This window comes from Eleginops maclovinus, chromosome 2, assembly GCF_036324505.1.
Source record: "Eleginops maclovinus isolate JMC-PN-2008 ecotype Puerto Natales chromosome 2, JC_Emac_rtc_rv5, whole genome shotgun sequence".
NCBI classification, from domain to species: domain Eukaryota; kingdom Metazoa; phylum Chordata; class Actinopteri; order Perciformes; family Eleginopidae; genus Eleginops; species Eleginops maclovinus.
In genome coordinates, this window is record NC_086350.1 from 11575701 (window position 1) to 11599661 (window position 23961).

Below are 23961 nucleotides of genomic sequence, written 5' to 3' on the forward strand. Positions count from 1 at the left end.
TTTAAGCGATATAAGACAACTTTCTTTGTTATTATACAGTTGGACTGTACCAAATAGTTATTTTTAAAGTTGGATAATGTTAAACATAGACATACATTCTTTGAAATCTCACAGGTTATAGCCTTCATGCTAAACAGACTGGTCCTGCTTAACAAAAGTCTGCAGTTATAACAAGGGAGCTTAGAACAATGTGAACAGGTTTAGAAAGAACGAAAAAAAATCTAAATTTGTATTGTAAAAATTGACCACATGTCTTTAAGAAATGTATCACAAGATTGATATCCCAGACATACCTTTTATACTTATTAAAACAGTAACAATTTGCCTCTCTTATGGTTTTCCTGCTAAAAGGTTCAATTACTTATTTATAGATTCTTAAAATAGCAACCTTCTCTAATAATGAATAAATAATGACAGTGAAACCAGCCCTCTAGAATCAAACAGTATAATTGTCTTTACTAAACATACATCATTCTGCAGGTCAAACTATTGCCTGGGCTGCTTTACTGCAGTCCTATAGATTCTTGAGATGTGTCTGTTTTGTGTGTCACTCTGTGTGTGTGTGTGTGTGTGTGTGTGTGTGTGTGTGTGTGTGTGTGTGTGTGTGTGTGTGTGTGTGTGTGTGTGTGTGTGTGTGTGTGTGTGTGTGTGTGTGTGTGTGTATCTGAGAACTAGGCCAGGCCAGTGTAAACATCTGTTGGCTCTCAGCAGCAGTTACCACCTGTTGAGAGCCATGACAGATGGAAAGGGAGCGTATGTCTCCAACACTTCCATCTTTGAACGTGCCGCCAGTTGTCTTCCCAAAATAGCCTGCACTCCCCGGCCTTATATGTGCAGGCCTGCAGCGTGTGCCTGCGGAGGCATCATGTATCTGGGCCACACAATACAGGCAGCAGGCGCATTGTTGCTGTTATCCACAAGGCCTCTCTTTCAGTCTCGGGACGGCTAACCATGCATGTCACCCAGCTCAACCGCGAGTGTCTCCTCCACCTTTTCTCCTTCCTAGACAAGGACAACCGGAAGAGTTTGTCCCTTACCTGTCACGCGCTGCGCGAAGTCTTTCTGGACCCCCGCCTATGGACCGTGCTCCACTTCAGCTCCCCTTGTCAGCTGACCCGGGACAACTTCGTGCTGGGACCCTCGTTGCGTTACCTGACGGTCTGCTGGTTCTCGAGCAGGGTCCTGCAGGTGTGCAACATCGAGGACTGGTTGAAGAGTTCGTTTCAGAAGGACATCTGCAGCAAACACGAGAGCCTGGTCTCCACTTTCCTGGCCCATGTCTGCCACATGTAAGTGTTTCCTTCCTTATTAATTCACTTCATCCCAATTGGCAGACATTTTTTTTTTGTCCCCATTTTCAGATCAAAACCTCCTATCTTAAATTTTGTGACTTGAGCATTACGTTTTCTTTATGTGAATAGAAAGGTGTCCTATACTCGTAAGCTAAAAAAACAAATACAATAGAAACCTGAAACTCCCTGCATGATCACAGTATATGGAAACACGACAGGTAACATTTTCTGCTTAATGCATACTTTTACTCTGACAGAATTATTGGCCTTTATGGAAATTAAACTAATTTCAGTGCAGTGAAGTATCTTTACAGTGTTGTATTTTGACTTTACATAAGTAAATGATCTTAATACTTTTTACAACCCTGGACAGTACAAACCACAACATCAAATACCCTTAATCAAAGGTTAACATGAGTAGCTTTAACTTAGTTTGGATATTGACGTACCTGTTATTTTGTCCAACCCTGTAGATACTTCTCCCTATAACTTCAACTAGAGGTTTCCTTTTTGTGCTAAGTACATTACCGAATACTTAAACATGAGCATTGACATGTGTGTCTTACAAAAGCTTCTTAGTTTGGTTAGATATGCCTTGAGGAAAATCATACCATTTCCAGCATTCTCAGGGCCATTCCCACCCACCACGGAGGCTGGATTGTTTTCTTTTAGAGGCACATGGCTTACTGAAACTGCCATGTTTAGCTGTAGGCAGCAGGGAAGACAATCATTAGAAACAGATGGTGTGTCTATCCAGAGCTGAATATAGAGACAGAAAAGTGACACATCTGTGGGACATTAGACTAATTCTATTAACTAACATAACTGTGGTCAAATATCAAATTATATTTATTGAATGATGTGACATTTGGATTTGATAGGTTACTGAAACTGTAGCTCTGTTGACTCTCAGCCTTGTGTGCGTGGCTGGCTGCATACAGGACTCGGCCTGGAGAGGCTAATGAGGTCTCTGCATAATTTCTTCAAGGCAGCCAGTAATAAGCATTGATGTGAGGGAGCCTGGCCACCGCAGCTGGCCTGGCAAGAGAAGAGAAGAGGAGAGGAGAGGAGAGGAGAGGAGAGGAGAGGAGAGGAGAGGAGAGGAGAGGAGAGGAGAGGAGAGGAGAGGAGAGGAGCTCTTTGCCTAAGTGTATGACCCTGTGAGGATTTCCTGTATTGCGAAATTTGAGACACAAGCCATGAGAGCTGTGAGGCCATTCAAAACTAGAACCACCTACTTTGTCTGGGTGCTATATCTCAACTCCCTTAAGGCACACTCATTGCATACTGATAAACCCTCCCAAATTGTCTAAGGGAAAGGAGAGCAAGTGCACGTGACAGAGTGGGAGGGGACGCAGAGAAGCTGAGATAAAGAGTCAGCTGCAGACTGCACAGGCAGGTGGAGCTTACAATTGGCTCTTTGTTGTTGCCAGAGGAAAGAACATGTGCGTCTGTCTACGCCCGCCTCTTCCTGGATAAGACTCCACGCAAACTCTGACGCCATGCTCCTGACTGTCTTCATTTATCTTCATGGAAAAAAACTATAAAACATAGAATGCCTTTGGGCCCCTTAGTTTACAGTGTGATGCTCCTGCCAAATGACTTGATTTTTGAATATTATGAGGTCACAGTGTTCAGTATTAATTTAAATACATTGATACTTTTCTCTCTGTTATAACGAGTGCACATCTTGGGCTTATTAACTTATGACTTCTGCCTACAAAGTGCAGTTTCAGCTGACAGATGCTTTTGGAAATATTCACAACTGATTTGGATAATAAAAGATTTCAACTCAATATCCACTTGATAATTTGGCCAGACAAAATCACTGTTAAGAAACCAAACCAAACCCATTAAAGAAAAGATTACAGGTTAGCAGTTTACTGTTCTGCTTATACTCTGGTGGTTTTATACGATCAACATCGTGGAAAGAAACATTAAAATAAACCTACATACGGCAGGATGGCTCATTTTTAATTGGCATGTTTTTGTTCCCTGATTACAAGATGGCCTTTATTTGATCCTATTTTTTCAAATTCTGATACTGAATTAAATCAGATTTTAATTAGAAAAGGTGTAGCTTTGTGATTTGCTGGAGTGGATGAATTATGCAACAGTGGTTGATGAAGTTTTTGTTAATTTGTTTTTACCTTCATCCACTTAGTCACATACTGTTCTCATTAGTGACTGCTGAGTCTCTAAATGCTGCTGGTTTTAGCTGTTGTTGTTCCAACGCCCCACATCTTCTTCTTTTTTTTTATTGGTTAATGTCAATACTGTGCAGTCACATCTGCTGATAAAGCCCCACAGTGCATGCAGCAATGCAGCCAGTCACGTGGACTGACTGTGCAACCCCATGTTCAGAGGTTACTGGGGCAGCACCCTCAACACTTGCAGGAAACTGGAATATTTTTGGCTCACATGTGGTTATGTGGTAAGATTATGTAACTCTTTATGTAATCTACATCAGGGAACGTGAATGACATCCTCCATCCGTTGCCATCAGGGAGCTCTCTGCTGTAGGCCTGCCAGTTGCAGTGCACTCGTGATACTGAGTGGAAACATGCAGTAAACACACATTTCACACCAAGCAGTTCACATCCTTTTATAGAAATGTTTACTGTTAAATTGAGAATGAGAAAATATGTTTTGGTCACCCTGAAATTCATGAAACATCCTGTAATTGTTCTCCATGTATTCTCACAAGCTTTTGAGTGGACCGAAACACATTCCCAGGGGGACAGCATACAGAAAAGCTTATTCTAGGTATTAAACAGCTCTATCTTTACACAGATCATGTTGCTGCCTCATGGTGGTGTTGTTTACATCTCATTCTCATGTGGCTCTGATCATACACCCTATCTCTGTATCCTCTGTTATCTGATTCTATTTTGAGACATGTGAAGAGTATTCATGTGAAATAAGGACACACGTCAAACAGAATTGATAACCTAAGGCTAGTCCATGTGCAAAAAACTAATCTCTCCCTATACAATTATGTCTTAGCCTGATAAGTGACGTTGACACAGAGCAGCTCTTTGTACTGATTGTCCTCCATCATGTTTGTGGAAACCTGATGTAACTCTCTGTGCCACAGGTGTCCCAACCTTCTCTGGCTGTCCCTGTCTGGCTGTGGACACATCACCGACAATGATGTGATCTCTGTGCTGCAGAGCTGCAGGAAACTGCGCTGCCTTCACTTGGAGAACTGTGTCCGCATCACTGACTGCAGCCTGCAGGGTGTGGCGACGCATGGAGAAAGTCTGGTGGAGGTAAAGGTGGACTTCTGCAGGAACGTCACTCAGGCAGGGCTGCAGGCTATCAAAGAAAAGAGGCTGTGCATCCAGCTGAGTGCAGAGAGGAGTGCTGATATGATCCCAGACAGCAAGCCTGAGGAGAGGCTGCCACTCAGGAGGACTCTGCAGAAAGTCCTGCAGTTCACCTGATATAAGAGCTGGAGAAAAAGGACGGACATTTATTTCAATGTTTAACTTATTTAAAGACTTGACTGTGAGGCCTTTGTTCTAATTGGAAGTGGTTATTAGAAGTGTTTTGCACCTTTTTTATTTTGTATATGCTTTTATACAACACACATTGAATGAATCTTCCTTACAAAGACATGTGCCTTTTTATATCTGTTCCCTGTTATCCTAACCAGGGATAATTCCATTCACACTCAAAATTAAGGCTGTATGTTAATCCAGATACTTCAGTAAGTACACTGCTATGTTGAACACTGTGTGCACTAGGAACTTACTTGCATAGTGTGTGCATTTCATTAGGGTAGTAAAGCAAAGTCAGACACAGCATTAGTGTATTCACAGGTTGCCTTATCAGTAATTCACATCAGTAATGTTTCCTTGTCGTTAGTTGATGAGCAGTCAATACCTACAACTACAACTGCCGCGTATACAGTATATGGTAAATTTGACGTTACAGTCAGGCTAGCGATTTCCAGTTTCAGTTTCCAGTTTTTATGCTAAACTATGCCAATTGCTGCTCAAGCTACACATTGACCATTCAGATGCAGGAGTGGCATTCATCTTCTTATTAATGCTCAACAAGAAAGCAAATAAGTGTTTCCCAAGATGTCAAACTATTCCTCAAAATAGAACTTGATAGTTTGATTAAAACATCACACACTTTCCCCAGCGGACTTTTGCACTCATACAGTACGAAAGAACAAAAGGTGTGTGTTACTGTGTGATCTGTGTCTGTTGTGATAAGACATGTCAGAGCTCGGAGGATGGGTTCTCCAAGGACAAATTGTCCCTGCGCCTGTGATTAGATTTACGTTATATAAGGTTGTGAGACATATGAAAGTAGGTTGAGTGCGTCTGTCTGTAAATGCCATGTGACCAATGTACTGCTGCAGGATACTCCCAATCCTGTGAGTGCATCTCTAAAGAATCAACATACATTTTCACTCAGGGTCAACTTAATGAAGAAGCCTTTTTTCTATCCTTAGAGAACATGGGCTCAGATTTTGTTCTTGAACTGGGTGGAGCAAATCTTCACGTTCCCTTTAAAATGTTACAATACTGTTTTTCTATTAACTGTGTTTTTATACTCAGTGTGTATGAGAGTTGTTTTTTTATTTATCTATTTTAAGAAAATGACCATTGCTTTGCTATTACAAAAGCAAACACAACTTTGACCAGGATTCTATGTATGATTTCTGCTGAGGCAACAATGAGGAGTGTATTGATCCATCGTTGCAGTGTTAAAGAGGACATATAATGGTCATTCTCAGGCTCATATTTGTATTTTGTGCCTCTACTGTGACATGTCTCCATGCTTTGATGTTCAAAAATGTGTTTGTTTTTATCATACTGCCTGTCCTGCAGCATCTCTTTTCACCCTGGAAAGTCCTGGAGTGCTATCCAATCGAAGCTCGAGTGTAACATAAGATTCCAATGGAGGAGTTTCAGGCAGGGGGGGTAGTGTGTGTGTGAAACCTTTACTTAATCCATGCTAGCCTTTGCAGAACATTTACATGCACAAAAACCTATACAACACTCTACAGGAAAGGGACAACCCCTAAAAAGTGTGTTATATAGAACAGGCACTTTCTACAGCATCATCATGCAAATCTTATTTGCCGAATTGCATTAAGAAACTTTATTAAGAAATATATTTTTGATTTTTCATACGTAATGAAACATAATGAACAGTATGTATTTGGAGTCCATTTGTTGTAGACAATCATTGAAAAGACATAAATATAATTCCTGTAAAACCCAACATTAGCACATTAAGTTGATAAGAGTCAGAATAGATATACATTCGATCAAATTAAACAGATACAATTATGTTAATATATAGGCTATCCCTTCTTATTATAGCTCTCTTTGTCAATGGTATCTATTTAATGCAAACCAGCCATGTGTGAGGATAGCAAAGCATGTGCTGTTTTAACATAAAAAGAAAGCCCTAAACCATTTATTCAATTACAACTGCTGTTTCACAGAGGCTCACTGTTTAGAGGCCAAACATCAAATGCTGCATTATTCACCATAAAGAAATATGCCTTAAGTGATTATGGGTCAAGATTTATGGGTTCCAGGTGGCAAGTCCTAAGGCTCATCCGGCTGCATATAGGACGCAGACATGTAACAGCACAACTGTATCAAAGCATAACTCATCTCCACTAGAGGCAATGAAATGAAAAAGTAGATTTTGAAAGACCTGTTGCCCAGATGCATGTCCTTAAAAGAACTGCCTTTTGCAGAGCAAGTTCTTTAGAGGCAGCTGCAGCCTTTTCGTTACTAAGTTATGCAGCTTATTCTGTTTATCGGAATTGTGAATAAAGTATCCAGTCTTCACTCAAATGGAATCCATGGGAAAGTAATGAACAAAAGGACAGATTGTGCCTGAGAGGAGTGTATTTTGAAATTGTCCTTTTATACAATGATATAAACAACCATTTTATGTCTCTGTGACTTTAAGTTTGAATTATTGTGAAACACCATGAACTTAATTTATTGTATCTGCTATTCAGATCTCAAACATTTCATGAAATTTCTGGTTTGTTTTTTATCTTTACCAACAAATTCAGATAAATTGCATCTTTTATTCAGTCAGTCGGTCAGTTTTATTTCACTTTCCTCAGCCACTATTGTTACTTTTTTGATTGCCAAATATTATTTCATGAGTGAACTGGTGTATATAAATCCTACACGATGCTTCTGTCTCTCGCTATGGATTGTATAGGGGCTCAAACTTGTGTAGGAAACCCACAGGTGAAACAGACTGGGTCGGGGGGTTGGGGCAAACTATGTCTTCAAACAGACCACACTTTACAATTATATCCTTCTTTTATGAGAAAGTCTGCTTGATAGTTCATGTTTTAAAAGTGCATAAGCGGAATATTGTGCCAAAAGGCTCCTGGTTAGAACCATAAAACAGTTCTTCTTTATGAGCTGCTTCATGAGAAATCCTAGAGAAAGAAAGAATACATTGCCTAAGGGGACGTTGCAACAGGTGACATTGCCAATTTTCTCTTTTTTGTTTTCTATTATGTAACTCTAATACTGAGAGCATGCGTTTGTGTAAACTTTGCACCCACTTGTTGGCAGATGTACTTTCCATAGTTATGTATATAGCCAAATAACCCACCCAACAGTTTAAGCCTCTGAAAAAATCTTATTTGGTAAACTCATATTATATTTAGCTGTTAAATAAAGAGTAGAGTAGAGTACAATATGCAGTTGTGAATAACATGTAGTGAATTATAACTTAGAATAAAAATGGAAGGGCTCAAGTAAGTAGAATTCTCAAAATTTCACATCTCTTGTGTCAATGTAGGCATACACACCACTGCAGACTACTTCCTTTGAGAAATGTAACAAAATAATTGCTCAACTTCAGATTATCTTCTGACTGAATGCACATTTTAAATAAAAGAGCAGTAGCTCTGCATACTCTGGCTGGACAAAAACTGAACAAAACAAAAAAAAACAAGATTTGATGGAATTCTAATTAAATATTCTACTAAATTCCAAAGTAGTTTAGGGGCTAATTGTAAGGGATTGGTTTAATGTGTTACCCTCATATTAGAATACCAAATTTAATAAACACATTTTAGTGAAGGGAAACTCTCTCTAGCTGTCTAATGATATACATATCATCTGCTCTAATCACGACAAGTAGCTTCATGTGGAGGAATGAGAGCCTTTCCTTTCGAAGGCTCACCATTTATTTTTCACACAAAAACAATAAAAGATCAATATATAAATAAATTGTTTTCGAGTGATCTTGCTCAACCTGATTTCTAGTAGGTGACAGTAGCATGTCATATTTTTGTTTTTGTCTGTAGCCATTTTTTATGTTCCCACAATGCAACATTTTGTTATGCTAATAGCATCACATTAGCATACAATATGCTAATGTGTTAGCATCAAGCGGAGACTAGGTGCAGCCTACAGGTGTCTGGTAAGCTAATTTCTCTCTTACTCCACAACTCTACAACTAGTTGTCTACAGGCCCAACTTTTGTGGTGGATGTTATTTAAACAAAGACAGTTGTTGGAACCGGATATAAGCGCGATTCTATTTTACTATCTACTATTATTTGGCTGGATTCAAGATTGTGGAGCAACAGAGACTCCATGATATAATGGCATAAACCACTGCAATATAGCCTTGTCCTGCCATCCGCAGAGCAGATTCATCATATACAGTTGTGGATAGTAACAAAGTACATTTATTGAAGTACAGGACTTAAGTACAATTTAAGGGTATACTTGTACTTAACCTGAGTCAATTTACATTTATCTGACAGCTTTTAGTATCTCTAACTTTTTAGATGATTAGCTAATACAATTTAAATGTTTAAACAACTATAATATATAGTTACAGGTTAAGATATCCAGCAGCAGTATATATACTAATTAATATTGTATCTACCTTTACCAGCTCTGATAAGCATACTAATCAATAATCATAATCCAGTCATTTTAATATCTGAAATGGGCCGTAACATATAAGGAGTACTTTTACTGTTGGTACTTTTAGTATATAATATAGTAAGATTTTGAATGCAGGACTGTTATCTGTAACATAGTACTTGAACAATTTAGTTTTAAAGATTTAGGTTCTTCTTCCACCACTGACCATATAACATAAAGCCTTTCAGGGTGTCAGCAGGCACTAAATCTAGCATCTTATCTTCAGGATTCATGCTGCGAGAAGGCCTTTGTGGAGCCAGTAGCACGGGCCTATCCCCCAGAGGGACGATGCTGCTGTAACAGATAGAGGGGGACTGAAGCTATGGAGGTAAAGTGAAAAGGGTAGTCATTTGAGCCCTGAAACTTGAAATCAGCCGTTTCCTGACAGCCTTATAAGGTCAGCCATGGGAGGCATTTCAAGTGTCCACCCACTGATTACTCACCCATGGATGGGATGAGGGAGGGTGTAGAGACTTCAGAAGAAGTGAGTTAGGAAAAAGAGGGGGACTTGTGTTTATTGAATACTTTTTTTGCGAGTCCGTGATAGAGGGAGAGGCTTTACTGTACTCCACCTCAATAATGGAGTAGGATGTCCTGAGCCTCAGTGTGGTAACAGATGCAGAGTCATTGGGTTGAAGCAAATAATCAGTAACTGTGCTACTTTTTACAACCAGAGCATTTGAGCCTCAGAGCCTGGGCAGTAAGCTGTAAAACTCTACAGTGAGGATGAGTAATGTGGTCTAGACAGTGGACACATGTGTTATCTCCTTCTTTATGAAACATGTTGTAAATTCTTCACTTTCTACCTCTTTATCACGTGGGAATATTCATGCAAGCGCTGCGCACACTTTAGTTGATTAGATACCTCTTACAAGGTCTCTGTCAAGTGTAATATAAATAGAGGTTATTATATAATATAGCATGATATATTTTAAGTACACATTGAATAGTGTATATTTATGCATTTGAGATCAAATATCTATGTAATACTTTATCCAACCAGATTGAATATCTTTTTTTATATGTAAATATCACAGTTTAGATGCAGCTGTTTTTTTAAGCTGATGCTTGGATAGAAATGCTTTGGATTAGAAATCCTGCTCCTTGAGGCTTCTTTTAAAGGACGTTTAGCTTATTGCATCGGTGGGCTTTAACACCAGTGCTATATGTCATTGGGATCAAGTCTGCAGATGGGCTAATTTGATAACGTTTCAGAGGTTTGAGGCAACTGTCTTGATTTAAGAGTCTTAATTCTCGAACTCGAGGGGACAGCTGGGATTGCTGGGGAGGGTTGATTGGGTGGGATTGGGAGGGATGGGCAAGGGAAATTGGAATTCAGCTGGATATTGCAGCCATTTTATGTTTGTGTACATTTATGACCAATGTGTGCTGCTAACAAAGTGCAATATAACTTGAAAATTCAAATAAAAATTGTTAAAAGAAAAAAAGAGTCTTCTCCAATTCTCCATATTTCCTGCTGCATTAATTCGAAGATATTTTTATTACAAAATGTCTGGCAACACAGCATATTCAGGTCTTTCAATGCTGGATTCAGAACCAGAGAGTGTGTTATTTCTCCGCCCATACATACTTAAATTGTGTAAGGTGTTGAAAAGAGATGGTCACGCAGCAGAAGAGGAGATAGAGGTAAAAAAAGATTATGCAAAGCCACATTGTTGAAGGAAGGCTGGCTCAAGGACATGGAGGTCCCGGTAAGAGACAATGTTTGTGTCTGTCACAATATGACAACCAGAATAAGACGCAGGAGCCACATCACAGACGGAGCTTTGAATCATTTGTTGACGGTCTCTCACCTCCCACTTATCCATGCTGTGAAACCGGTATGAAATTCTGAGTGAGTATGTACCGAATATACACTCTGTCCATTTCCAATTTGAAACATTTGTTGGTAAATTACTGAAAAAAGAAACTTCAATACGGATAATGTATATTCTACATCCCGCTGGCCTTGAGCAGACTCAGTTTCCACTTAAGTTCTTACTGCCACTTCCTTTCCTCTCACCCAGAAAGCATCATGTAACACCTCTAAAAAGGGACGCCTTCAGATCAGTAATCTGATGCCACACTAATGGCATTGCTTTGATTTTCTCATTACATTTATTCAGAGCTAGTTTGTCTCTCAATGTATAATGCTGCAGATTAAAACAGACCCACAGGTTATTGGATTTATTTTTACAAAACGTGATGCGAGGTGAATAGAGCATCCTCATTTTGTGTCATTTCAAATTTAAATGTTCCAGATGTAGTTTTTGACAGACTCAAGAAAAACTTCAGAGATCAACTTATTTTCACAACAATATGTATTTATGCACACATTTCTCTTTCTCCCCCGATACATTCAGTATGATCTAATAATTCCAAATTTGATTTCCCTGTGGTTCTTCGCTAACTTGTTTTGGCCCGAGGCACACGCGAAATATGAGGCAAGAGCACACAAAAGTGGGGCTACTGCTCCCCTGTGAGCCAGAGGACGGGTCTATTTCTGTTTCCGTCTGTCAGAGCATCCACAAAGCCTGCTGAGCGCCGGCCAGAGCACATGTGAGGGAGTAACAGGAGCACTGAAGGGGCAGACGACGAAGGCTCTGATGATGCTTCTTGGCTAGACTTCAGGCAAGGACACAATCAAACGCAGCGCACGATATGAAAGAGCACACTGAGCTGATATCGTACACCGTGTGCTGTTTTGCTCGTCCCCCATGAGGCCTGGTAATTAGACAGGCAGTGTTAAAGCCCTCAGAGTCTGCTGTCGATCACAGCTCTCTGCAGAGAGGTTGCTTACTTGGACCGGGCTTCCTATCCAACTGGTTGCACTCTGCAGGGGATGTAGGAGGACAGCAAGCCTCCTCTGACGTGAGCATGGATGAAGGACATAGCAGCAGATGACATGTGCAGATAGGAGTGGGAGGCTGAATGAAGTACGCTTGTGAGTCACAGCATGGGCACACTAGCGTGCTACTTATAATGACAGGCTTTCAACTTGGGTTCATATTCTGATCACTCTACTGTTGTCAGCGCTCGATTTGCATCGGAAACATGGATGGAAAGGATAAGAATCTCAGTAATAGGTTTCTAAACTTAAGGAATGCAGCGTTATTAGACTAATCAGCCACTAAAGTTCCCTGTCTACTATATGTTCTGTTAGAGGTCAGCCGTGAACATTGTTGTGCTCATTGTTATGTTGTCATGGTCAATTACCTTCACCTGCTTTATGACATGGCAGAATGAAGACAAAACCATAGAAGTGCATACACGCTGTTTGGCACGAGTAGGAAAAGCTTTGAAACTGTCCTGTCCATTATGTGATTGTAGCCTCACTGTGTTATCAACTACCTGTCAAACTAAATAATAATTCTAAACCTGCATGTGAACTAAATCTTTATTGGTGTAGATCGTTTACTTACAAAATTGGGTTTGCAAAATTGTCTTACAATAGCTTTCTTATTATTATAAATGTTATTTATACATTTGTATCATAAGATGATTATCAGGGATGCATTCATATAAGCAGCATTCTTGCTGTCTCATGTACTTGAGATACAGCTAATGTCAAATACCTTTTTAGATTGTTGTGCCTTAAATCCTGCACAAACTTAAATCTTATTCACTCTCAATAAATATTAAGCAATCTATTTCTGAAACCTTATTTTGTTTCAATTCAACTTGTTGACAACACCTCTGGTAACAAATGTATGCATATTGAATCAAGAGAGAATAAAACAGGATGAAGTACCAGTCAGTTCTAGTTATGTAAAAGATAATTTCTCAAATTTCTTGAACAAGTTGATTGGTCTGGAAAACAGGTTAAACTTCTCTTACCACATTGGAAGATTTTCTTCTTCCACTTTTTAGAAGAAAATACAGCTTTATTGACTAAATTAATTAAAAAGAGGGAGATTTTGGAGATTTATCATGTTTTAAAAGCTATTCACATGCTCTCGTATGACAACAATATGCAAAAATAACTCTAGCTGGTTATAGTGGAGTAAAACAATCAAGACTTCCCTGTGAGGTTTAGCAGATTAGAAGTAAATAGTAGTACAAGATGGAAGTTAAGCACACATACCTCATAAAACTGTGTTTAAATGAACTTGATTAAATGTTTCTTTCCATTACCGGTCGTGGTCACTTTACAGCAGAGCAACATGACGCGTGTCCTAGTGAACCCAGGGACCTCTGACCTCATTCTCATGATTTCCTGCAAGATATTTGGCTCAGCTGTGGCATTTTAGCTGGCTCGTGGTGAGGTCAGGTTAGGCTTAGACCTCATATTTCACTATGTGTCTTGTTACATTCTCTTCAAAAGGCAAAGCCAAAGGTCATGTCGGGCCAGGCGCTTTAAGAATAACTAGTAGATGTTTCCTGTCAATACAGCTTAAGTAAATGACAAGGCACTTGCTTATGCTGCCAAATCAGCAGCACCCTATTGTATTTCAATAACTGCTTACCAACGACGTGATGGAAAAAGAACATGTTTGAAACATTACTGTAAACTAAAAATAATCTTTCCTTGTGGTTTAACTGAATTTGCACATTTGACATTTGGTATCAACATACAAGAGTTTGTTCTACCTTATTACTTACTGAGTACATTTTTAGGCACTAAGTTCAATAAACATCTGTCAAGTCCAGCTGACAGTTTGAGTTTGTGTCGAGTCCACAGATTGATTAACAACATGCCACTGTGTATTCACTCTCTCGCTAATGGATGTTTAGACTTCACTGTTAAAGAGTAAGTAGCTGAGTTGGTGTCTCATTTGCTCTATTTCTGAAAGTGATTGACAAGAAGTATCGAAAGGGGAATAGAATAGGGGGGGGGGGCATGCAAATATATTAGAAGATTGATACCATGTTCATATTTGTTGTTACACCACCTTGGATTACCTTATATAAGCATACAATCTGCAAACAGCTGCTCTATCTGTCTTATCTGCCCGGCCTTGTCCAAAGGTAACGGGAGCTGTCCAGAATCTCTAAAGCTCACTAGTTACAAGTTATATCCTGTTTGCCAAATTTGCATAAACACGTGTGAACACTAAAGGTGTCGTTTGTCACTTAGGGTTGCCGTTATGAGCGTGACTGTTACTTGGCTCGGAGCAGTAACTAGGCTAGTTGTTGCTGGTTGCATGGCAACTCAATTCCAATCAATAGTTGGAGGCAGATTTAGTTACTTCTGGGGAAAACGAGCCTTGCTTTTCACTTCTGTTTCCTGTCTTTATGCTAAACTAAGCGAACTGGCTTCTGCATGGTGGTAGCTACATGTGTTTACCTTGCATTGGGAGTTATCATTCTTCTCATCTTAGAAAAGCATATTTCCTTAAAACTTTAACCTGTTCCTTTATCATACCCTGGATAAATATGGACGTAGTCTCCTTGACTTCCCCTATAGGTTTCTGAAGAGACGTGTTAAATTTAAAGGCTGAGGCACTGACATTGCAATCTTTGCCAGGATGACAGCCCATTACTTAAAAATTCCTAAAATGTGCAGACAGGTGGAGCTGAGGCGGGCGGGGGTAACGCAGCAGAGAGCTAGCAGCTAACCTTTAACAACACCCAAGTTGTCACTCACTGGAAGTGACCACGCTGAATTTAAAGCCTTAATATTAATAAAACAGGTGACTTTTATTAAAATACTCCTCTGTACAAAATGAGGAATGCATATAAATAGTGAGAATTGGCTACACAGACCAAATCCGTTTCTAGTACCAGGCGGTAAACTTGTTTATTTCAGCGGTTTGTGGGTCTATGGGGATTGACTTGGTTTCGGAGCCAGCCTCAAATTGCCATTCGAGGAACTGAATTTTTGGCACTTCTGCGTGGGCTTCATTTTTTGGCGTGAGGGTTGCTGCTGGCTCTAAATACATACCAGGAAACTGTCAGTAAAATTTAATATGATGGTTCTAGCAGATGCTTGAGAAGATTTGAATTTATCTCATAATCTTTATCACATCACATGAATTTACTCTTAAGTTAGAATAAACCAGACAAACAAAGAATACACAGTGAATCAGTGTGAGTGCTTTTATGTGAAGTCTCAGCAGGGGTGGAAATGTAAGTCTCAACAAACACCACAGATGAATCTTAAAGAACGACTGAGGCCAATGACAGGTCCCTGTGTGTTACACGTTTTACTTTAAGTGGCTCTGTGTCAGCTGCAAGAGAGAAGTTGTTATGATACACATCAGATGTTATTTATTGTTACAAATGGAGATTTAAAAAAATTAATTGTATTGAAGCTCAATTCTCAGTTGGCTCTAAATTGATTACTTTTCAACTCCACTATGACATAAATATTTTAACCGCATGCCTTCAAAATAAATTATTTTGTAAAATAGAAAAATAAGTTTCCATTCAGAGATACACACCAAACCACTAATTAATTGCTCTTAAAACAATTGGGAAGCCAAAAGAAACACACTAATGCACGTTGGTCCACACACATAGGCTACATTTTGCACATACTCAAACAAATGTACACAAAGCCGTTGACCTGCAAAGAGAAATACCCCCTCCTTGGCTCTTGGGCTGAGCCATCTGTGACACTGAACCCTCTGACCTTGTGAAACAACAGACCCGAAAAATTAGCTTAAAACATTTGGCTGAAACCTGTCCTCCTGAGGATCACATGTCACACTCAAAGTGTGGGGTTATTTCCCCTTTGTCACGCCTCTTTACCATCATGAACATGTGTCTGAGAGGTACCTTTTATGTTTGTTTCCATTACATCATATCCTCCTTACATAACTATATGGTTTCCTCTGCTTGCTAGACCAATATTGCATGCTGCTGTCTGCTTCGCAAATAACTGCACGCTAGTTTCTTCTGTACTGTTTGAAGATGTCTTTTGCTATTTAGTGGAATAAAAGGAGAAATTTGATCCTGATTGCAGACAGAGATTTATATCTACAGTAAGAGGAAGTTGTAAAACTTTATCTGGAAAATTACCCACAGTGATATGATCATGTTTTGCTGACGTAATGAAAATACCACAGAGAGGATGGGCTTAACTTGGGGGTATGCAAGCCAACACAGAAAAAAGGCTACTACCCATAAGCTTTATGGGTAGAGACTAAAAGTCTTGGGGCTTACAGCAAAGGTAGATTGTGCCCGATAAATGGTTTTAATGTTGAGTGTCCTTGACTGGCTGAGTTTGTGGCAACACATAATAAGCTGTGTGCTGTGTGACCATTAAACTGTTTAACCACGATCCCCTTAAGCTGAGGTCCAATGAATGCTGCGTGATTTCAGACCTCCGTGGAAAGTTAATGGGCCATGTGGGAGGCTTGAGCTAAATTTAGTTAGAGTTTAGAGTTTCGTCCCTACAATGAGGTTTGTGCCCAAAGTCAACAGAACCCCCTCAAATCTCCCCCTGTCACCACCACTCTATAGGCTGTTGGCAGATTCATTTGCGCTTGACCTAGTTAGTGTCTCTAGAGATGGAGGAGTAAACACTCGCCATTGCTCCTCTCCAAAACAAACCTGGAATTTTCCGGACTTTACACACCCAGTTCACAGGCCAGGATAGTGTCAACAGAAAGGAGCATATGTTTTTTATTAGAATACTTTTATAAAACATTGTTATATGAAATATGCATTACCTCCATCTTACTTTCACTTATCTTCAATTATCTCAAAGTCCAATTAGGAAATCTTTTTCTATTTATGAGCACAGTATGTTTCATTTAGGTATGTGCCAGGTGTACAGTAGGCTTTGAATATACTATCCGACATCTGCTCAAATATTGACATTATAATTAAGGCAAGTATGAAAGGAGTATGATCAGTCACATGATTAGAGAACATATTTAGATGTTGCACGCATTGATCTTTGATTCCATTTGATATGCGGATAGGTTAATATGAGATTGAAATGTTGATGTGTAATCAGATATTTTAGAAAGTAAGATATAACTTATAACAGGAAAAGCACAGGTGTAATTGTTGACATTAATTGTGGAAACAGTCTATTAAGGTGTTACAGGGTCCTTGCTCTTACACACTGTCATGCCTTACCCATATAGGTTGGTTTCACGTGACGTCACATTGCTGCATCGCGAGAGCGCGAAATTCAGATGGAGGGCAGGAGGTGAAGTAGCTTCTGAGGATCTGCCGTCCGAAAAAATGCCCATGTTTTGTGTAGTTTACGGCTGCTCCAATCGTTCTAACCGAGAAAAAGGAAAAGATGTTTACCAAAGATTGTCATTCACAAAGGTGATAAATGTAAAAAGCTCTCAGAACTAAGCCGTAAAAAGTTGCTTTTAAACCTACGTCTGTGGTCGGGAGGAGCAGAGTCTGATAATGCCCGTGTCTGCAGCGACCACTTCGTCAGAGGTATGTTAGCTAGCTAACTTGGTTTTTGTGGCTTTGTTTATATAGCATTAGGTTGTTGTTAAATGCTCATTTACCTAGTAATGATCATTAAGTTGCCGGTAGTCTAATATGGACTTCATTGGGACTTTTTAGCCTGCCCTAGCGCTTTGAGTGACGTTGAGTCGGTAGACTGGGCTCCGACGGTCAACCTCGGTTACCAAAAAACTAAGCCCAAATCAGAGGCATCTCTTCAACGAGAGCAGAGGATGAAGCTCAAGGAAGACCAACAAACACAGTCGGAATGTGCAGAGGCTATGTTGGATCTCCAACTGACAGCTGAGAGCCCGGATATGAAGCAGACAGCCGAGAGCTCCGAACCGAAGCAGCCAGCTGACAACCCACAATCAGAGGGCATCAGTGGGAATGGGACATTAAATGATCACGGTAAAGAACTGTACTAAGATGTGTAACCAGCATTATTATTAAATATTACAAATGTGATCGTCAGAAATCTATGCAAACCTCAAATTAGGTTTTCACACACGTACGCGTACGTGCAGTAGTACGTAAGGATCGAGAGAACGATCAAAGGTTTGTCTTACACGATGGACGTTTTCCTCAGATGTTCTCGGTCGTCCACTCTTCCCTTCATCCAACACCGTCCCTGTCTCCATAAATGTCCTGTTGCCATGCACGAACTGACAGACGTCACGGCGGATATCTTCCAACAAACACTCACCCTGGTGAAGACCAAACGATAATCATTGTGGAGCCGTTTGGTACCGAGGCTGTGGACCCACCCGCTGACAAAAAAGTCATATGCCTCCAGACTTTTATAGGCTTTCATCTGCTGGTTGGTGTAGTAGGATGTCTGAAGCACCAGATAGTTTGTGATATCAACAGCCTCGATTGTCGGCACATCTTTAGATTTGTGTGGAAAACTCACTCATCTTCATGAGATACGGGTCACGGCCAACGATATTTGTTAATTAATTGCTTGTATCTTTGTCTTGAAACTGGATCTAAATCTGTACAATACGGACTCTGCAACAGTTTCCTCCATAGACGTATTCTCAATTTTTACTTCCTGGCCTCCATCTGAAATCTCGCCACCTTCGCGCGTCATCATAATCACGTGACTGAAACCGAGCAGGTGTTAATGAAGTAACAGGAAACATGATAGGAAAAGCTCAGGTGTTATTAATTACATTAATTCATTGTTTCATTCAATTTGGGTGAATCTTGAGCTGTCTTAAATCACTTCCTACTGATATGAATACGGTATAATACACACTCAGTAGTTTCTGTATTGTAGGCCTTCATAGGGATTGTGCAATTTTAGTTTTTTTATTTCCTTTGTCTATCCTAATGCTGTCTTTTTACACATTTAAAGGCTCAGGTCTCCAGTTGTTTCAAGCCTAAATATTGAGTCACAGACCTGAAAATGTACTCAAAAATATGACGTAAAAACGTCTTAGCTATACCAATTAGCTACGATGCCAGTGGCAGCAGAAATGGCTGTCTGAATCATCTGGCTCTCTCTTTTACTTGACTGTGAGTTGCTCTTAAAGCACTTACTGTATTGACAGAATAAAAGGCTGTGACTATCGACATATTCATTCTCTTCAAAAGCCTTATATTAAAGAACAGCTGTACAAAATGTAACAACGGCTGTAAATCATGCATTCCTGTGCATGCTGCATTTTCAAATACCTATGCAGCTATGTAAGAACTTAAAGAGGACGCTCTATTCTATAAAAGTCAACGTGCTGAAGATCACATGGAGGAAGGATGTTTGCACATGTGTCTTGTGGGCATGACGGAATGACAAGACATAGGGAGTGAGTGTGCATGTGGGGTGGGGGGGTGACGTTATGGGAGACTGACTGACGGAATAAGGTGTTAAAATGCCTAATAAAATAAAAGTTAGGTGTTTAAATGTGCTAACAGGTCAGTGAGGGGGCAGAAACAGGATTAGTTGTGTATGTAGAGTGATATAACGTAGCCTATGATTGTGTGTGTGTGTCACGTGTTTGCCAGAATAAGCACAAAGCTGCACGGGGGGGGGGGGGGGGGGGGATTGTCTGGACACAGCAGCAGTAAGGCAGACCCTCTTGGCTCCTTCCACATGTAATTTCTGCACACATTGACACCTGTCCTCCCCCTTACCTTATCAAACCCCCCAGGCTTTTCTCTTGCTATATGTATCTTCATCTCTGTATACTCAGTGGCCGTGCTAATCCGCTGTATGGTTTTACGGTAATGTTGTTCACATTTGGAAGTCCTTGCATATGTGCGGCCTCATTTCAGCAGCTTCAGTGCAGGAGTGTGTGTCCTGTGGTTGTCACAAGAGTGCCCTTTTGGTGTTCCTGTTCCAGAGGATGTGATGGTGCAGAAGCAGCAGACTCCTCTCTGTTGGCCTTGTTGAATCTCAGCAGTGCTCTTCTGAAAAAAGCTGGAGAGATGCCAGGTATTTTTTTCCCTTGAAAAGGTTGGGATGACATTCAAACAAAAGAGCCTAATGTGGGCCTCACAATGTTATGCAAGTGTACGACTGCAGCAGCAGTAATAAAAAAAGAAAAAGAAAGCATAAAGCCCATGGTTGAGCTTTGCTGCTCCTATTGGTGAGGAGAGCAGAAACATCACACCTGGAGCAGGGCCCGGGACACGTGCTAGCCACAAACAACCCCTGCTATTAAAGATCAGTTCTGGATGGACATTTCTGAGGACTGACTCTTAACAGACTAAAGTAACTCTGAATGGGTGACTCATGCATGTCTGCTGCTCTGCTACAGCAGTGAGGGGTGACTGAGGCATCTCAAGGTGAAAACTCCCTCTTAAATTCTGCCTCCTGGATAAACTCACCACGCTCCCTGTCAGCTCAGAGCCCTGACAAACGTTAGTATTGACAGTCGACATAATCTAAAACATAATTGGCTTCACTAAGAATATAATGTGCGGAAGATTGTTTTATTTTGAACAAACAGGCTCAGATGCTTCAGTACGGTTGATGTCTGCAGATTCACAACCGAATGTACTTTATAGGTATACTTCTACTGTAGACGGTAATGAGAAAATGCTTTGCCTCATGAGAGCCGTTATCACTGCTTTCCTTTACTCTTTCCTTCACTTATTTGTTTTGTTTTCTCTCTTTATTTATGTCAGTCTACTCATCTTGTTTTGCCTTTCATCTGTCCTTGGCTGTGTGTCTGTGTTAGTGTTTGTCATGCTTATTCCTATGAACTGAGGAAGAGACTTTTCACTTATTTCACAAACTGCCTGACAAGCCAAAATCCATGGTGACAAAATACCTTAAGTTTGCAACCAAGCTTAAGCGAGTGTTGCATTATTTAGGTTCAAGAGGCATGCAGCCAAATTCGGCTTTGTTTGTTTCATCAAATGTAGTAATTTAGACACAAAGACAAGATAGAACAAAAGGTATCTTAGGTTTACCTTTGCATTGATGTTTGTAATAATCCTAGTGTTTTCTTTTATCATTGAAACATCTCTTTAAACCTCTGAAAGTGCACATCTGTGAAGCTGTCTGAGCAGGCCTGTGAGGAAGTTTTAGGTCAAAACTCTGCTATGAAAGCGCTATGATCATCAGCTCCTCTCCAACTGCGGTTGGATGGCTGCCTACAAAGAAATTATCAGCACATATCGCATCACTTTTAGATAGGATCTCGCACTAAAACGCCCACATTATGATCCCATAAAAGTCCTAGCAGAGGGAGCGTGGGTAGTTCCACATTGGACGTGGATTTGGAGGCTCGTCTGTTTACAGCTCTCCACAGCGAGCCTGAAGTAATGGTCAAACCTACGGAGAAGTGTCTGTCCCGTGTCTACACGTAATGATACTCAATGATCTGCTTATGTCACACCACGTGCTCACAACCCTCAGATGAATCCAACAATGGCAGAAAAGTCAGAGAGGAGCAATTTTTCTCTGAAATCGGCTTATGTAACCCTAACCTTCACATTATTATTAGATTATACTGCTACTTGCTCAAAGTCTTACATCATCTGAAATCAATATGAATTAAAAGATAATCAGTAATACAAATGAATCACAATAGAGTAGTCTATCTTAATATACCTTTTTGAAGTGGAAACAAAGACCAAAAGCCAGTCTGTGAATTGAGCGCTGGCCCCAAGTTCAAACCAAGTGAAGGAATGGTTCAGTGTGCGAAGGTAATGCTTGTGTTGAGCTCACAGTGCTCTGCATCATGCGTAGCCCTCCTCATCTGTGCGTGGAGAGTGCAGGCTGGAGCACTTACATAACCCAGTTAAAGTATACCCCAGTCACATGTAACATTCAGTCCTGCAGATAGATATCCCACTGTCGCTTGAGCTGCTCTGGCAGCCGTTTAGACATTAGAGAGAGTCTAAAGACACACACAAACACACACACACACATTTGACAGTGATTCGCTGCCAGACTTTCTCAAGTGCCTGCATGTGAACTGTGTGTGAAAAATAGTCAGGGAGACTTCTCTCTGACTGATGAGCATGTGACTGAGTGGAGTCGGACCGGGAAGAAGCCACAAAGGGAGAAGGAGGGTACACGATGCGGCGCCGGAAGTCCAGCCCTTTAAAGCCACAAAAATGTGCCCAGTATCGCTTTGCCTCTGACTGCATAACCTCTCACACCAACTCTAAATGCTATTGGCTGTTCCTTGCCACACACAACTGGTGCTCCCCCCCCCCTCCTCCTCACACTGCTGCAGCGTGCCCTCACTACGTGCAGTCACATTTCTGGTGTGTGGGTGGGGTTAACTGGGCTGAACTAGCATTTACTGTAACATGATGACATATCTGGAGGAGTGAGCTACACTGGAGAGAAGTGGAAGACACGTTTTCTAACCAAGATTAACAAGAGTTACAGAGTCCGGACTCAGGGGAGCTTTGCCAAAATTATGCAAGAAGCTCACTTGCTTAGATTGTAAAATTCAGTCCATCATGATTTGCTGTTATGTGTAACATGTACAAATCATTATGAAATAAGAGTGGGCTTAAGAAAAATGTAGTCTGACACTCAAGGTAGAATGTTTCTGTTTCAGCTCGATTGTAATAAGGTTTAATGCATTGAAAGGGCAGACATGCTCAATTTATATATCAAGAGAGGTGAGCAGCTGCTCCAAGGCCTTAAACTAAACAGGGAGAATTATGTAATCCTGTCAGAGCTTTGAATCACTGACAGAACCACAAATTACATCCTACCATCAATTGTGTTCATGAAGTCCATGGGTCTTTTTCATTTTCCTCATGCCTCACATGTTTGAATTGTTTTGTGTGCTTTCCAGCAGCTTCACTTGTTGCTTACACAGTAATGAACATACCAGTCGGTCTTCTCCTCCCTCTGAGCTCAAACACAAACCCGTGCCTGGGTAACGCTCCAGCTATTAGTGGTAAGCAGTTAAATGTGAACAGTGCCTTTTGAAGCACGCTGATTGTGGTACCAAATTGAAAGACGTCCTGCACGGTGTAGCACACACACACACACACACACATCAGTAAAGGTCCACATTTGGGTAGAGAAAAGAACATGGCCTCAAACCTGGATCCATCAAGCTGAGTCATGAACAGCTCATTGCAGGGGACAGCTGTTAGAAAGACAAGTCACACACAAACCTGCCGCCCTGCCAGCAGCACCCAAACACTCTCACAACCGTATACACTTGCAGCTTACAGGTAAGGACACGTTCTCTTGATGTACAGCACAGATAGTCAACTGTAGCTATCAGCAAGCGCTCCACACTCAACTGAATATTTTCAATAGTTAGCTATTGCTTTAGACCAGCCACCCCGTCTGAAGACTACAATCAGATTGTACGCTACTGTAGAGTGTACACACATATACAAATTCCAATACCGGGGTTCGAAACATTCTCGATCCAGAGGGTGAGGCGTGGCACTGATGTTCACCCACGCACACATGCTGCGTATTCCAAAAGGGTGGGTTAGGACAGATGTTCAGAGTATGCCCTGTAATAAAATGGGCGTGGGGCATTGATTTGGCTTTCATTTTTTATGAATGAGAGTGGGAGACATCCAGTCCCTGTGGAATACAGAATCAGCCAGCCTCTCTGACAAATTGAAAATCACAGCGCCAGTTTGTGTTGAGTGACTCATCCCGGATCCTGAGAGGAGAATGCAAAGATAAAAGAGTTCCTTTTGTGAGGAGATTGCAAATTGCTGCTGTTGTTCTGTATGTGGATGACAAATTGCAGGGCAGCTGAATGGAGCTGGATTATTGTAAATACATAAAGTTCCCAGAGATGACAAAGAAGATTTACTAAGACATTCAGAACAATCTGTGCTTTAACACGTTAAACAAAAGACGTTTGAGTAGCTGTTCTAATCTGTTATATAAACGCAAACATTGCTTTTCTA

The 23961-nt window shown here is 40.6% G+C and overlaps 1 protein-coding gene across 1 annotated transcript; it reads left to right on the forward strand.

Annotated features, from left to right (window-relative positions):
* The first annotated feature begins 870 nt into the window (after nt 1–870).
* Nucleotides 871–7375, forward strand: fbxl22 (F-box and leucine-rich repeat protein 22). The gene is made up of 2 exons (XM_063898168.1): nt 871–1289; nt 4390–7375. The coding sequence occupies exons 1-2, from the start codon at nt 952–954 to the stop codon at nt 4736–4738; spliced, it is 687 nt and encodes a 228-aa protein (XP_063754238.1). The 5' UTR covers nt 871–951; the 3' UTR covers nt 4739–7375.
* The last annotated feature ends 16586 nt before the right edge of the window (nt 7376–23961 follow it).

Excerpts from the sequence above, each read along its gene's own strand:
- fbxl22 (XM_063898168.1), top strand. The coding sequence starts at position 952 with ATGCATGTCACCCAGCTCAACCGCGAGTGTCTCCTCCACCTTTTCTCC. Across the intron at positions 1,290-4,389 it reads CTGGCCCATGTCTGCCACAT|GTGTCCCAACCTTCTCTGGC; the intron begins GTAAGTGTTTCC and ends TCTGTGCCACAG.